The following is a 13,255-nucleotide window of genomic DNA, read 5'->3' as shown; positions in this document are numbered from 1 at the left end:
ATGAAACCAGTGGATACATAAATCATCTTTTGGATAATACCTGCTTTCATATTTCTTTAAAATTATGTTTCTAGTCCCTGTACCTACAGTAATAAGTTTGAAAATGGGTCAGCAATGCTTTCTGATGTTTCAGTATCCTGAGAGAGGGCTGAATAAGATTCTCAATATCAGTATTTAGTGCTGTTTTACTTTTCAGTGTTTTCATTTTTGTTAATCTTTTGACAATTTATAGATTTTTAAACTTTTGTATATTAAGTTTTACCTATGTTTCTTTTAATTGAATCCTTATCCATGAAAAAAGAGGAGATGATGATGATGATGATGATGATGATGGTAACGGCAACAGTCAATGATGTCCTTGAGTTGAAAATTTCCAATAGAATGCTATGTTTAATGGTGAAATCTTTGTTCCCAAACCTTTCAAACTTTTATCAGATTTATAGAAGTTAAGGTTGGGAATTTAGTTCTCCATTAAGCATTTTACCCTTCCTGTGAGTAGCAAAATCTGAACAAATTAGTATATGCAAGAAAAATGGGAACAGGGAGGGAGGAAAAGAAAATACTAAGGGTGCATCTACACCAGGCTTGGGCCAACTAAGGCCCGAGGGCCAGATGCTTACCTCAGGCCCTCCTAATTTTCCCTGTCCTTTTGGCAGAAGGACATGATGTCCTGCTATGTCCTCATGCCAAAAAGATGGGGGAAGAAGGCACGTAGCAGCTGAAAGCCCTCTGGAGCGTTCTCAGCCTCCGTGTGTCATGACCTCCTCCAAGCATAAGTATGGTGCGAGCGGCTCCATCTTTATGCCAGGAGGACGACTCAAAGAAGGCGTGCGGTGGCTGAGAGCCCTGCGAAGCACTCTCAACAGCCACCTGCCTTGTCCTCCTCCCGGCATAATGCCTAGAGGGCAGCCCGAGGATTGGGAAGGGAGGATGGGGAGGAGGATTGGGGCAGTTGTCGCATATCCTGCCTTCCTCCCGGCATAAGCATAGGGCAAGCAGTCCACATGCTGGGAGGACAATCTGGGGATGACCAATGCCCTGCCCTGCTTCCTCCTGACCCCACCCTCTCCTGGCCCTTTCCCTCCCGGGCCCACCCCACCTAGTGTGTGCCTGGCCCCCCTGCCTCCTGGCCCGGCCCTTTCAGCTGGGCCTGCAATGCGGCCCCAAGACAAAAAAAGTTTGCCTATGTGTGATCTGAACTGTCAAATTCATTCAGTTGGACACCCGCTTCAGCTGCAGTGTTGCAATACTATGGAAATCTGGAAGTTGTCAGAGAAGGCCGTTATTCAGTCTTCTCTAATAAAAAGTACTGATGCCTCACCAAACTACAGATCCCAGGATTCCAGCTCTTTAAGCGGAGCCCCCGGTGGTGGAGTGGGTTAAACCCCTGTGCCGGCAGGACTGAAGACCGACAGGTCGCAGGTTCGAATCCGGGGAGAGGCGGATGAATTCCCTCTATCAGCTCCAGCTCCTCATGCGGGAACATGAGAGAAGCCTCCCACAAGGATGATAAAAACATCAAATCATCCAGGCGTCCCCTGGGCAACGTCCTTGCAGACGGCCAATTCTCTTACACCAGGAATCACTCCTGACACGACAAAAAAAAAAAAAAAGAAGCTAATTAAGCCATGGTAGTTACAGTGGTGTCAAACTGCATTGATTCAACAGTGAGATGAATCCTTAGATGAATTGTTTACATTATATGAATTGTACAAATTTCTAGGTTTGGATAGCTTGATTGCAGAATTTGCATCTTCTTAGCAAGGAGCCTCCATGATAAGCTCTATTCTCTAAACCAAACAGAGGTTTCTGGCTTTCTTGAGAAGGGGATTGGCTTCACTCACTACTCCAGACGTATCATTCTGTTTGCTTTCCTAGAATGCAGCCTTGAAAGCCTTTGTGGTAATCTTTCCAATGTTCTTTCTTCCTTTAGGAAGCTGAAGGAGGAGGAGGAACCCCGTGCCTTATCCCTTCCTTCTATCCCAAACCCTTTCCCAGAACTCTGCAGCCCTTCCAACTCACCCATCCTCAGCAGCCTCTCCCTGGGACCTGGATCACCCCGAGAAGGTGGCTCTCATGTAAGTGAGTCCGACTACATTTGAGTATCAAAAGGAGACTGGGACAGGGCTTGCTTTGAATTAATGGGGATAGTCTCTAGATCAGGCATTATGCTAAATGTTCTTTGACAAGAAGCTGGCCACTTCAAGTGCCTCTGATGTCACTCAGAGAAGGTCCTCTATTGTGCATGTGGCAGGGCTCAGACTGTATAGTAGTAAGTGGTCTGTGGTTTGCTCTTCTCCAAACTGGACTCCACTTTGTAGCACCATTTCTTAAGATTGGTTCTGCATCTTGTGGTACCAGAGTGACTTCCAAGTCGCCCAGCCTTCTGTGTGTCCAGGAGGTAGTTTCTCACCCAGTATCAGCAACTGATTGAGGTTCCGGGTTTTAGCCTGCCACTTTTGGACTCTTGCTTGTTGAGGTGTTCTTGCGAGTATTCTTGTAGATCTTAGAAAGCTGTCTCTTGATTTAAATCATGGCGTGCTGGCTGATATCCAAACAGAGGATGGGCCGGAGATGTCACTGCCTTGGTCCTTTCATTATTGGCTGCTACTTCCCGACGGATGTCATGTGGTGCAATACCGGCAAAACAGTGTAATTAGTGGTGTTGGGAGTAGACATCCTATGATAATGGGGCATGTCTCATTAAGAGCCATGTGCACTGTTTCAACATGGTGATATGTATTCCACATATTCCTCTTTTTTTTCATTGGATCTCTCCTCTTTCCTTTAGTTATAAAGCAAGAGATAATAATTACAAACAGTAGATCAGTTGCAGTGTATCTGTTTTTGGTTTTATGTTGGATCTTGCTCCTAACACAATTAGAACAATGGATGAATGTATTGTCGAAGGCTTTCATGGCCGGAATCACTGGGTTGTTATAGGTATTTTTCAGGTTTTATGGCCATGTTCTAGAGGCATTCTCTCCTGACGTTTCGCCTGCATCTATGGCAAGCATCCTCAGAGGTAGTGAGGTCTGTTGGAACTAGGAAAATGGGTTTATATATCTGTGGAATGACCAGGGTGGGACAAAGAACTCTTGTCTGTTGGAGCTAGGTGTGAATGTTTCAACTGACCACCTTGATTAGCATTTGATGGCCTGGCAGTTGTTTGGTGTGGTCTGTTGGTGCCTGGGGCAATCTTTTGTTGAGAGGTGATTAGATGTCCCTGATTGTTTCCTCTCTGGTGTTTTGCTGTTGTAATTTTAGGGTTTTTTATTACTAGTAGCCAGATTTTGTTCATTTTCATGGTTTTCTCCTTTCTGTTGAAAATTGTCCACATGCTTGTGGATTTCAATGGCTTCTCTGTGTAGTCTGACATGGTGGTTGTTAGAGTGGTCCAGCATGTAATCACCTCTCAACAAAAAGTTGCCCCTGTTCAAACCAGAGAATCTGGGATAATATCCTGAGATATAGGGCAGTGTAGATCCATCTTAAGGGTACATCTAAACTGCAGAATTAATCCAATTTGATACTACTTTCATGCCAACCCTCAGTGCTGTTGACTCATTGTAGTTGTATTTTTACAAGCCTTTTGTGCCAAAGAGTGTTGATGCCTCATCAAATTACAAATCCAAGGATTCCATAGCATTAAGCCATTGCTATAAAAGTGATCTCGAACTGCATTAATTCTAGTGTAGACGCACCCTAACCAATGCAGGGGGGAGAAAAGAGTGTGGATAAGACCAAAGTGCAGGAAATGATGTGAATCCTTGCTTTCGTAAGCTCTTAGAGAGACATGCAAGCTAGCACACAAAGGCTGCGACCTCAAGCAGGTTTCATGCCTCAGTCCAATATCCAAAACAATACAGAACAATACACGAATACCCAAAACAATACGCACGAGGCATGAGCCCTTTGTTAAAGATAAGAACTTAGGTATCATGACTCTATAGTGTTACCTGCGCCACCTCCCCTCTATTGAGTAACAATTAAAATGTGTGGCTCGAGCTTCACTGGACATGAAAGGGTGAGGCTAATTTCTATGGGGACTGTTGTCAAGGTTCCCAAGTTTAGTTTGGCTAGCCTGCAAGCCTCCACCCAGGCAGTTTGTAGTCACGGGACAGAAGGTTGTCAACAGTCTAGGAAATGTTTCAGCCCACCTACTGTCTCAGAATTTCCTATCAAAGCCAGCAGAGCGATATTAAATAGACATCCCCCCTCTGTGTGTGGCAGAGAAATAGAGGGATGTTCCTCTGTGTTCAGTACCAGAAGGAGCTGAGAAAAAGCTAGAGAGCAAGAGCAAACTATTTTCATTCCGTGTTGTGACTAGTGTGTTTATATGCCGTATATACTCAAGTATAAACCAAGGCTTTCAGCCCTTTTTTGGGGCTGAAAAAGCCCCTCTTAAATTATGCTTGAGTCAAGGTTATTTATTATTTTACTCTGTTGTTATTATTATTACATTTATTATTTTACTCTATTATTATTACATTTATTATTTTCTCTATTATTACTGTTGTTATTACATTATTTTACTCTATTATTATTACATTTATTATTTTACTCTCTATTATTATTGGAAGGATACATAATGCAGCAGCTACTGGTAAATTTCAAAATAAAAATAGATACCATTAAAATTACATTAATTGAGACATCAGTAGGTTAAATGTTTTTGAATCTATATAAATAAAAATTTAATGTTCGTTTGTGGAATTAACAGAACTCAAAAACCACTGGATGAATTGCCCCCAAATTTGGCCACAAGATACCTACTAACCCAAGGAGTGACCATCACTCAAAAAAAAATTGAGTTTGTCATTTAGGAGTTGTAGTTGCTGGGATTTATAGTTAACCTACAATCAGAGAGCATTCTGACCTCCACCAGTGATGGAATTGAACCAAACATGGCTCACAGGACACCCATGACCAACAGAAAACACCAGAAGGGTTTAGTGGGCATTGACGTTGAGTTTGGGAGTTGTAGTACACCTACATCCAGAGAGCACTATAGACTCAAACAGTGATGGATCTGGACCAAACTTGGCACAAATATTCCATATGCTCAACTAGGAACACAGATGGAGCTTGGGGGAAATATACCTTGACATTTGGGAGTTGTAGTTACTGCGATTTATAGTTCACCTGCAATCAAAGAGCATTCTGAACCCCACCAACGATAGAATTAGGACAAACTTCCCACACAGAACCTGTATAACCGATAGAAAATACTTAAGACCATCCAGTCCAACTCCCTTCACTAGGGCAAGAAAACGTGATCAAATACTGTTTACCCACAAGCATAAAGACATTACATATATTAGAAACCAACACTTTCTCATTACTTTATTTTCCAGATCATCAGATTGGGCCACAGCAATGTGTGGCAGGGGACGGCTAGTATTTACATAAATATTGAGTCCCCTCCGGGGTGGGAAACATGGGAGAGAAATGTCATAAATAAATAAATAAATAAATCTGTAATTTAAAATAAGACTGTCCAACTCTCATTAAACCATTGTTCTATCCTTCTTCAATGTAAATGTGCTTTCCCATGCTCGGCTTATATTCTGGTCGGCTTATACTCGAGTATATACGGACATTTTTATAGTTTAATATGTTACCCTACAACTCAAAATCAAATCCTCATTAATAGCAATAAAATAACAACTCATAATCAAATTACAATTAAAAGCACAGCAGACAAAAAGGATATAAAACACCAGCAACTTATCAGCAAAAGAGATACAAAATTTAGGGTCCTTGCCCTATTCTAATGTAGCCTCCCATTCTAAACAGATAACTAGAGAGACGGACCTTACATATTTACCAAAGCTTGTGCAAGCTAATTTTCAAAGCATGACTAATTTTTTTCCTGTGATAGTCAAATGCTTCAAGGGAGATTGCGTTCATCCTTTTTTAAAAAACAAAATATTCAAAAATGTCTTTTGTTTATCTTCCTTGCTGCAGTTGTGGAGACAATTGTTTTTCCCTAAGGATTGTGCAACAAGAAAACATGTTGAGCTCTTCCACACCCCATTGTGATTCTCACCTCAAACCCACTGCAAACAATCCATACAATGTATGGATAGTTTCACAACAGAATCACTGCTTCCAAGTCATTAACCCATCACAAGAAGAAACTTAGGTTGCTTCAGAAGTTCTAAGAAACTGCAGTATTTTTAATGTGTGGATACCTGGATCGGACTGAATCCAGGGCAATCCGCGTCCTACAACACATTAAAATATTCTTGCTGGGCAGAAGCAGATCCCCATCAGAGCCTTGCTGGTGACATTGTTCCTGGGATTAGATGGCTGGCTGTCATGTGGTGACTTCATCAGAAATGACATTGCTAGCAAGGCTCTGGTGGGGAGCTACTTTTGGCCAGCAACACAATAGTGACGGTCTCAGGAGAACAGGTCACTGGTGCCAATGCACCAGTTGTCTGAATGGGATGGGATGAGGTGCTTCCATGGTGTATTAGGGGCAGCTCTGGAGTAGAATACTCGAAAGTGTTTCGCTTGAACAGACATGGGCCACAAATGGATTCAGAGTTCACTTTGGCCCCTTTTCCTACTGGAACATATAGGACTATGTATTGTCGAAGGCTTTCATGGCCGGAATCACTGGGTTGTTGTAGGTTTTTTCGGGCTATATGGCCATGGTCTAGAGGCATTCTCTCCTGACGTCAGACTACACAGAGAAGCCACTGAAATCCACAAGCATGTGAACAATTTCAACAGAAAGGGGAAAACCATGAAAATGAACAAAATCTGGCTACCAGTATTAAAAAAATCTAAAATTACAACAGCACAACAACAGAGAAGAAATAAACAAGGACATCTAATCACCTCTCAACAAAAGTTTGCTCCAGGCACTGTCAGGCAATTATATGCTAATCAAGGTGGTCAGTTGAAACATTCACACTTAGCTCCAGCAGACAAGAGTCCTTTGTCCCACCCTGGTCATTCCACAGATATATAAACCCTTTTTCCTAGTTCCAACAGACCTCACTACCTCTGAGGATGCTTGCCATAGATGCAGGCGAAACATCAGGAGAGAATGCCTCTAGACCATGGCCATATAGCCCGAAAAAACCTACAACAACCCATATAGGACTATGTTTCCAGTTTAACTTCCATGGCTGCATCCTGTTGAAGCCTGGGATTTTGCAGTTTGGAGGAGGACTCAGTTTGGTGGAGAATTTCAGTGCCTAGATCAGTGTTTCTCAACCTTCCTAATGCCACGACCCCTTAATACAGTTCCTCATGTAGTGGTGACCCCCAACCATAAAATTATTTTTGTTGCTATTTCATAACTATAATTTTGATACTGTTATGAATCATAATGTAAATATCTGATATGCAGGCTGTATTTTCATTCACTGGACCAAATTTGGCACAAACACCTATACGCTCAAATTTGAATATTGGTGGGGTTACAGGGGGAGAGACTGTATTTGTTATTTGGGAGTTGTAGCTGCTGGGGTTTATAGTTCACCTACAATCAAAGAGCATTCTGAACTCCACCAATGATGGAATTGAACCAAACTTGGCGGACAGAACTCCCATGACCAACAGAAAATACTGGAAGGGTTTGCTGGACACTGAGTTGTAGTTCACCTACGTCCAGAGAGCACTGTGGACTCAAACAATGATGGATCTGGACCAAACTTGGCACTCAATATACCTAAATGTGAACACTGGTGGAGTTTTGGGAAAATAGACATTGACATTTGGAAGTTGTAGTTGCTGGGATTTATAGTTCACCTACAATCAAAAAGCATTCTGAACCTCGCCAATGATAGAATTGGGGCAAACTTCCCCCAGGAACCCCCATGACCAACAGAAAATACTGTGTTTTCTGATGGTCTTTGGTGACTCCTCTGAGGTTGAGAAATGCTGGCCTAGATACTACTATCTCATCAGATGGAGTCATGGCAGATATGCGCTGTAATTGTGTAGTGGACTCCCCGATCACCACCTGCTTTCTTTAAAAGCGATGGTTCTTAGTGAATGGAAAGAACAAAGGTTTCGATGCAGTCAAGGAAGAGGTAATAAGTCCGATTTTGAAGTCTTTTGAGAAGATGTGATTACAGGCCTCTTTCCCGAAGAGCCATTGTGTCTTAGCCTGTCTGGTAATTTTGAAGTTCTCAGAATTCTGTGCCAATTTCTAGGTTTACTGACAGCCCAGCCTGAAACCGCTTTTGAAGTGTTCATGAGAGGAGTCTTGACAGGGAAGGGAATGCTCCCTCGCCTTTCATCTGCGGAGGAGGTGCTGCTGATATTCAGGGTGGGACATCTTAATCCCTCCCTTGGGATCCAAGCCAAGGTGTCTGGTCTTGCTTAGACAGCACAGAGAGAGAAAGAGAGAGAGAGCGCGCATAGGCTTATACGTTTTTAAAATGCTGCTTCCCCACAGTCTTCCCCTCTCATGACAATTTGCCCGGAAGAAATTGCGTAAAGGGTATTTATTTATCGTGTCATCAGCAACCATACCATTGTATTACATTTCTAACAGAACAAAACAAAAACACAGATTAAAAAAAAAAACAAAAACAAAAAAAACAACAACAACACAGATTTTGCAAACTTGGTAGTTGGTTAAATGTCCTTTGACCAGTATCTGGCCACTTGGAGTGCCTCTGGTGTTGCCGCAAGAAGGTCCTCCATTGTGCATGTGGCAGGGCTCAGGGTGCATTGCAGCAGGTGGTCAGTGGTTTGTTCTTCTCCGCACTTGCACGCCGTGGATTCCACCCTGTAGCCCCATTTCTGAAGGTTGGCTCTGCATCTCGTGGTGCCAGAGCACAGTCTGTTCAGCGTCTTCCAAGTCGCCCAGTCCTTTGTGTGCCCAGGGGGGAGTTTCTCATTTGGTATCAGCCATTGGTTGAGGTTCTGGGTTTGAGCCTGCCACTTTTGGACTCTCGCTTGCTGAGGTGTTCCAGTGAGTGTCTCTGTAGATCTAAGAAAACTATGTCTTGATTTAAGTCGTTGACGCTCTGGCTGATACCCAAACAGGGAATGAGCTGGAGATGTCTCTGCCTTGGTCCTTTCACTATTGGCTGCTACTTCCCGGCGGATGTCAGGTGGTGCAATACCGGCTAAGCAGTGTAATTTCTCCAGTGGTGTGGGGCGCAGACACTCTGTGATAATGCAGCATGTCTCATTAAGAGCCACATCTACTGTTTTAGTGTGGTGAGATGTGTTCCACACTGGGCATGCATACTCAGCAGCAGAGTAGCATAGCGCAAGGGCAGATGTCTTCACTGTGTCTGGTTGTGATCCCCAGGTTGTGCCAGTCAGCTTTCATATGATGTTGTATCTAGCGCCCACTTTTTGCTTGATGTTCAGGCAGTGCTTCTTGTAGGTCAGAGCACGGTCCAAAGTGACTCCCAGGTATTTGGGTGTGTTGCAAAACCAGAAGTGTAAAGGGTAAGGATGCAATAGTGATCCATGTGCAGAAGTGTAAGATCATAATAATATAATGTAATGTAATCTATTGTGTGTGTGTGTGTGTATGTGTATATATGTATATAATATTTATAATTTTGTAATGTAATACAATATAATACTACTACTAATAATATGATATAATTATATATTTTATATTACAGATAATATTACTAATAATATTACAATTTTATGGTATGGTACAATATATTGTACCAAATAAAGAGTTTTTACTAACCCTATCAAACTGTTTAAAAAAGAAAGAAAGAAAAGAGAGTACTCATAAATCAGGCATGACTTGAAGGAACACAACAACAACAAAGGTATCTGGTTTTGGAGAGCAACGCACTCAAAGTCAGTAGATAGGAAACATTTTCCTGCCTTTCCACAATTAAAAGTGGGATGACATTAATTATTAAGTATAATAATATAATTTCAGTTTTACTGGAACAGGGCTACTTCCTCCCTCTTGTGGAAAAGCTGTGCAATAGCAAACATCCTTCACAGGTGACTTATAAGAATGTCCCATCTTGTTCAGCATCTTGTTTGCAAGTGCAGCCAACCAACCACATGCAGCAGGGAAGCCCACAAACAGGGCATGTAAAGCCAGCATCTCCTTCCACTGTTTGCTTTGCAGGATCTACTCTTCAGGGTAAACCACTCCTTAAGCATGGTCTCTGGCATCAAACACTCAATAGCAGAGTCTTTAAGACTTTTTTTCTGCCATGTATGTATTGTACATCTATATCTACATTATAGGTAGTATGATCCCCATATCTGTGAAATCTATATGTGCAGTTTCACATAAAGGTAAAGGTTTCTCCTGACATTATGTCTAGTCGTATCAGACTCTGCTCATCTCCATTTCTCAGCCTAAGTGCCAGCAATGTCCATAGATGTCTCCTAGGTCATGTGGCCAGCATGACTGCAAGGAGCGCCGTTACCTTCCCACGGAAACGGTACCTATCGATTTACTCACATTTGCATGTTTTCGAACTGCTAGGTTGACAGAAGCTGGGGCTAACAGTGGGAGCTCACCCCGCTCCGGGGATTCAAACTGCCAATCTTTCGGTCAGCAAGTTCAGCAGCTCAGTTGTTTAATTCCCTGCGCCACCAAGGGCAGTATCACTTTCATTCGAAAGAAAGAAAAGTCCTTTTTTGATATTTTCTAGATCGGCAGCACATTAATTGCTTCTGCTAGAAATTGGCCATAGAGTTGCACGGGTGGATATAGAAATGTTGTTCTCTATAGGCATTTTCTGAGTCTGTATTTCTTGCAGGTAAGGGTTAATACTATATTCTAATATGTGGTTAAATACATTTAGTGCAGTCAGAAAATAAAATGTGCAGTAAGAATTAGGTTTTTGTGCAACCAGGACCATTAGAAAGGTTTCAAACTGGGGTTTCAATTATTATTTATTATTTATTTGTATACTGCTTTTCTCACCCTGAGGTGGACTCAAAGCTGTTTACACATAAGTAATGGCAAAATTCAATGCCAGTACAAACAATTACAATTATACACTACAATTAGACATAAATCAAGTTAAAAACAATACATCCACAAGCAATAAATGGGATGTGGATATCCCCGTGGCCTCATCAGCCAGATGTAATAGCCACATGTGGTCTTCCTGAGGAGATATATTGAGTTTTTTGAGATGTACAAATGGAATCTGAACAGAAGTTATCAGTGTCATTCTTGTTTTCGGTTTCCACCATTTTCCCTATATCAGGCAGCAGTCTTAGGAGTTTTATTTTCAAAAAATAGCAGGTTATCTCTTTAATTTGTATATTCCTTGGCCTTCATAACTATTAATTTTAACTGCTAGGGTTTGTGAATGTGCTTCTGGGATTTTCTGCCTCAGGTACCAGAAGTCCTTCTCATGGCTTCACCAAACATGGCAGAAATGGGGGTAAGACCAAGAGAAAGCCCTCCCTCAAATATGTGTAGTTTCTTAGAGGGAAATAGGGGCATCTGGCCTTTATGGTATAATGGTCTAAGTGTTGGATTAATACTCTGGAGAATCCACATTTGGCCATGGAAGCTTACTGGGTGACCTTCAGGAAGTCACACTCTCAGCCTCAGAGGGCAGCAACTGGAAACCTCTTCTGAACATATCTTGCCAAGAAAATTGTGTGATAGGTTCACCTTAAGGTTGTCGTATGTCAGAAATGAATTGAATGCACACACTACCAACAGCACATTATATTTATGAGTTTCTGCTCAGATGGCTGAACTTCAGTCTCAGCAGAGGTGCAACCCTCCCTCCTCCTGACCACCTAACCTCTGTTCCCCATTTTTTCCCGCAGGTGGTCAAGGTCTACAGCGAAGATGGTACTTGCCGCTCATTGGAAGTCACAGCAGGGACCACAGCACGGCATGTCTGCGAGATGCTGGTACAAAAGACCCAAGCCTTGCACGATGACTGCTGGTCCCTGGTAGAGGTCTATCAGCACTTGGCTCTCGGTGAGAAATAGGAGGGGTATTTCTCCAAAACCATGATTAGTAGGGAGTGAGGGTGCCGCTTTGAATTTCCTGTGGGAGGGATAAAGCAGGCTATAAATATAATAATAATAATAATCCAGGTGACAGCAGGATTGAAGAGAAACAACTGGAAAAGCTGACACAATATGAGGATGTAAAGATCAAACTGCAAAGACTCTAGCATAGGCAAGTCAAGGTGGTCCCAGTGGTGATCGGCACACTGGGTGCAATGCCTAAAGACCTTAATCTGCACTTAAACACAATCAGCACTGACAAAATTACCATCTGACAGCTGCATAAGGCCACCTTACTGGGATCTGCACGCATTATTCGCCAATGCATCACACAGTCCTGGACACTTGGGAAGTGTCCGACATGTGATCCAGTACAACAGCCAGCAGAATGACTGCTGTGGACTCATCTTGTTGTGTTTCAAATAATAATAATAATAATAATAGTAGTAGTAGTAGTTTGGATTATTGATGTCACGATACCAGGTGTCAGTTGCATTGAGGAAAAACAACAGGAAAAACTCAGCCATTATCAGGACCTTAAAATAGAACGGCAGAGCCTCTGGCAGAAACCAGTACAGGTAGTCCCAGTGGTAATCAGCACACGGGGTGCCATGCCAAAAGATCTCAGCTGGCATTTGGAAACAAAATCACAATCTGTCAACTGCAAAAGGCTACCTTACTTGGATCTGTGCATCATTCGAAAATACATCACACAGTCCTAGACTCTTGGGAAGTGTTCGACTTGCGATTTTGTGATACGAAATCCAGCATATATATCTCGTTTGCTGTGACATACTGTGTTTTTGTATCCGTAAAATAATAATAATAACAACAATAATTTCAGGAGAGTAGAATTGTCAGGTCAGAGGCATCCCAGGTTGTTAGATTTCAGGGCCTAAACTTCACACCAAAATAAAGTGCCTGATGATATCATGGAGGGTTGAGCCTCGTGATGCTATTAAAAACATACGTTAAATATTAACTACAGTTGCTTTGAGTATGACGTTCAAGTACAAAACACTAGACAAGAAAATTAGAAGAATGAAGAAAAGCAAATGAGATTTCTCAAGAGTCTACGGTACCCATTCTAAAGTTGTCTGGAACAACAACATCAAAATCCTTTTTGTAGCATAGCGCAAGGGCAGTACTCTTGCCCTGAGATTCCTCTCCTGATCTTGAGCCTCAGAAACAAGAGGCAGGACTTCTGGGAACTACTCTAGGGCTAAATTGTATGTATGTAAGTAAGACTCAGGATCAACACAAGAGTGTAAAACTTGTGAATTAAAAATGCAAGGTCTTCCAG

The 13,255-nt window shown here is 42.2% G+C and overlaps 1 protein-coding gene across 5 annotated transcripts in view; it reads left to right on the top strand.

Annotated features, from left to right (window-relative positions):
• GRB7 (growth factor receptor bound protein 7) overlaps positions 1–13,255 on the top strand; it is a 115,767-nt gene that overhangs the window by 85,544 nt on the left and 16,968 nt on the right. For all 5 annotated transcript variants that reach the window (XM_060781062.2, XM_060781065.2, XM_060781063.2 and 2 more), the window contains 2 exons: positions 1,934–2,078; positions 11,764–11,920. In XM_060781062.2, coding sequence (XP_060637045.2) covers positions 1,934–2,078; positions 11,764–11,920 — 302 coding nt within the window. The remainder of the gene's footprint in view (positions 1–1,933; positions 2,079–11,763; positions 11,921–13,255) is intronic.

The sequence above is a fragment of the Anolis sagrei genome, chromosome 6 (genome assembly GCF_037176765.1).
Source record: "Anolis sagrei isolate rAnoSag1 chromosome 6, rAnoSag1.mat, whole genome shotgun sequence".
In the NCBI taxonomy this organism is placed as follows: domain Eukaryota; kingdom Metazoa; phylum Chordata; class Lepidosauria; order Squamata; family Dactyloidae; genus Anolis; species Anolis sagrei.
Note: the sequence above shows the minus strand (reverse complement) of the source record. Positions and strands in the feature narration are given on the sequence as shown.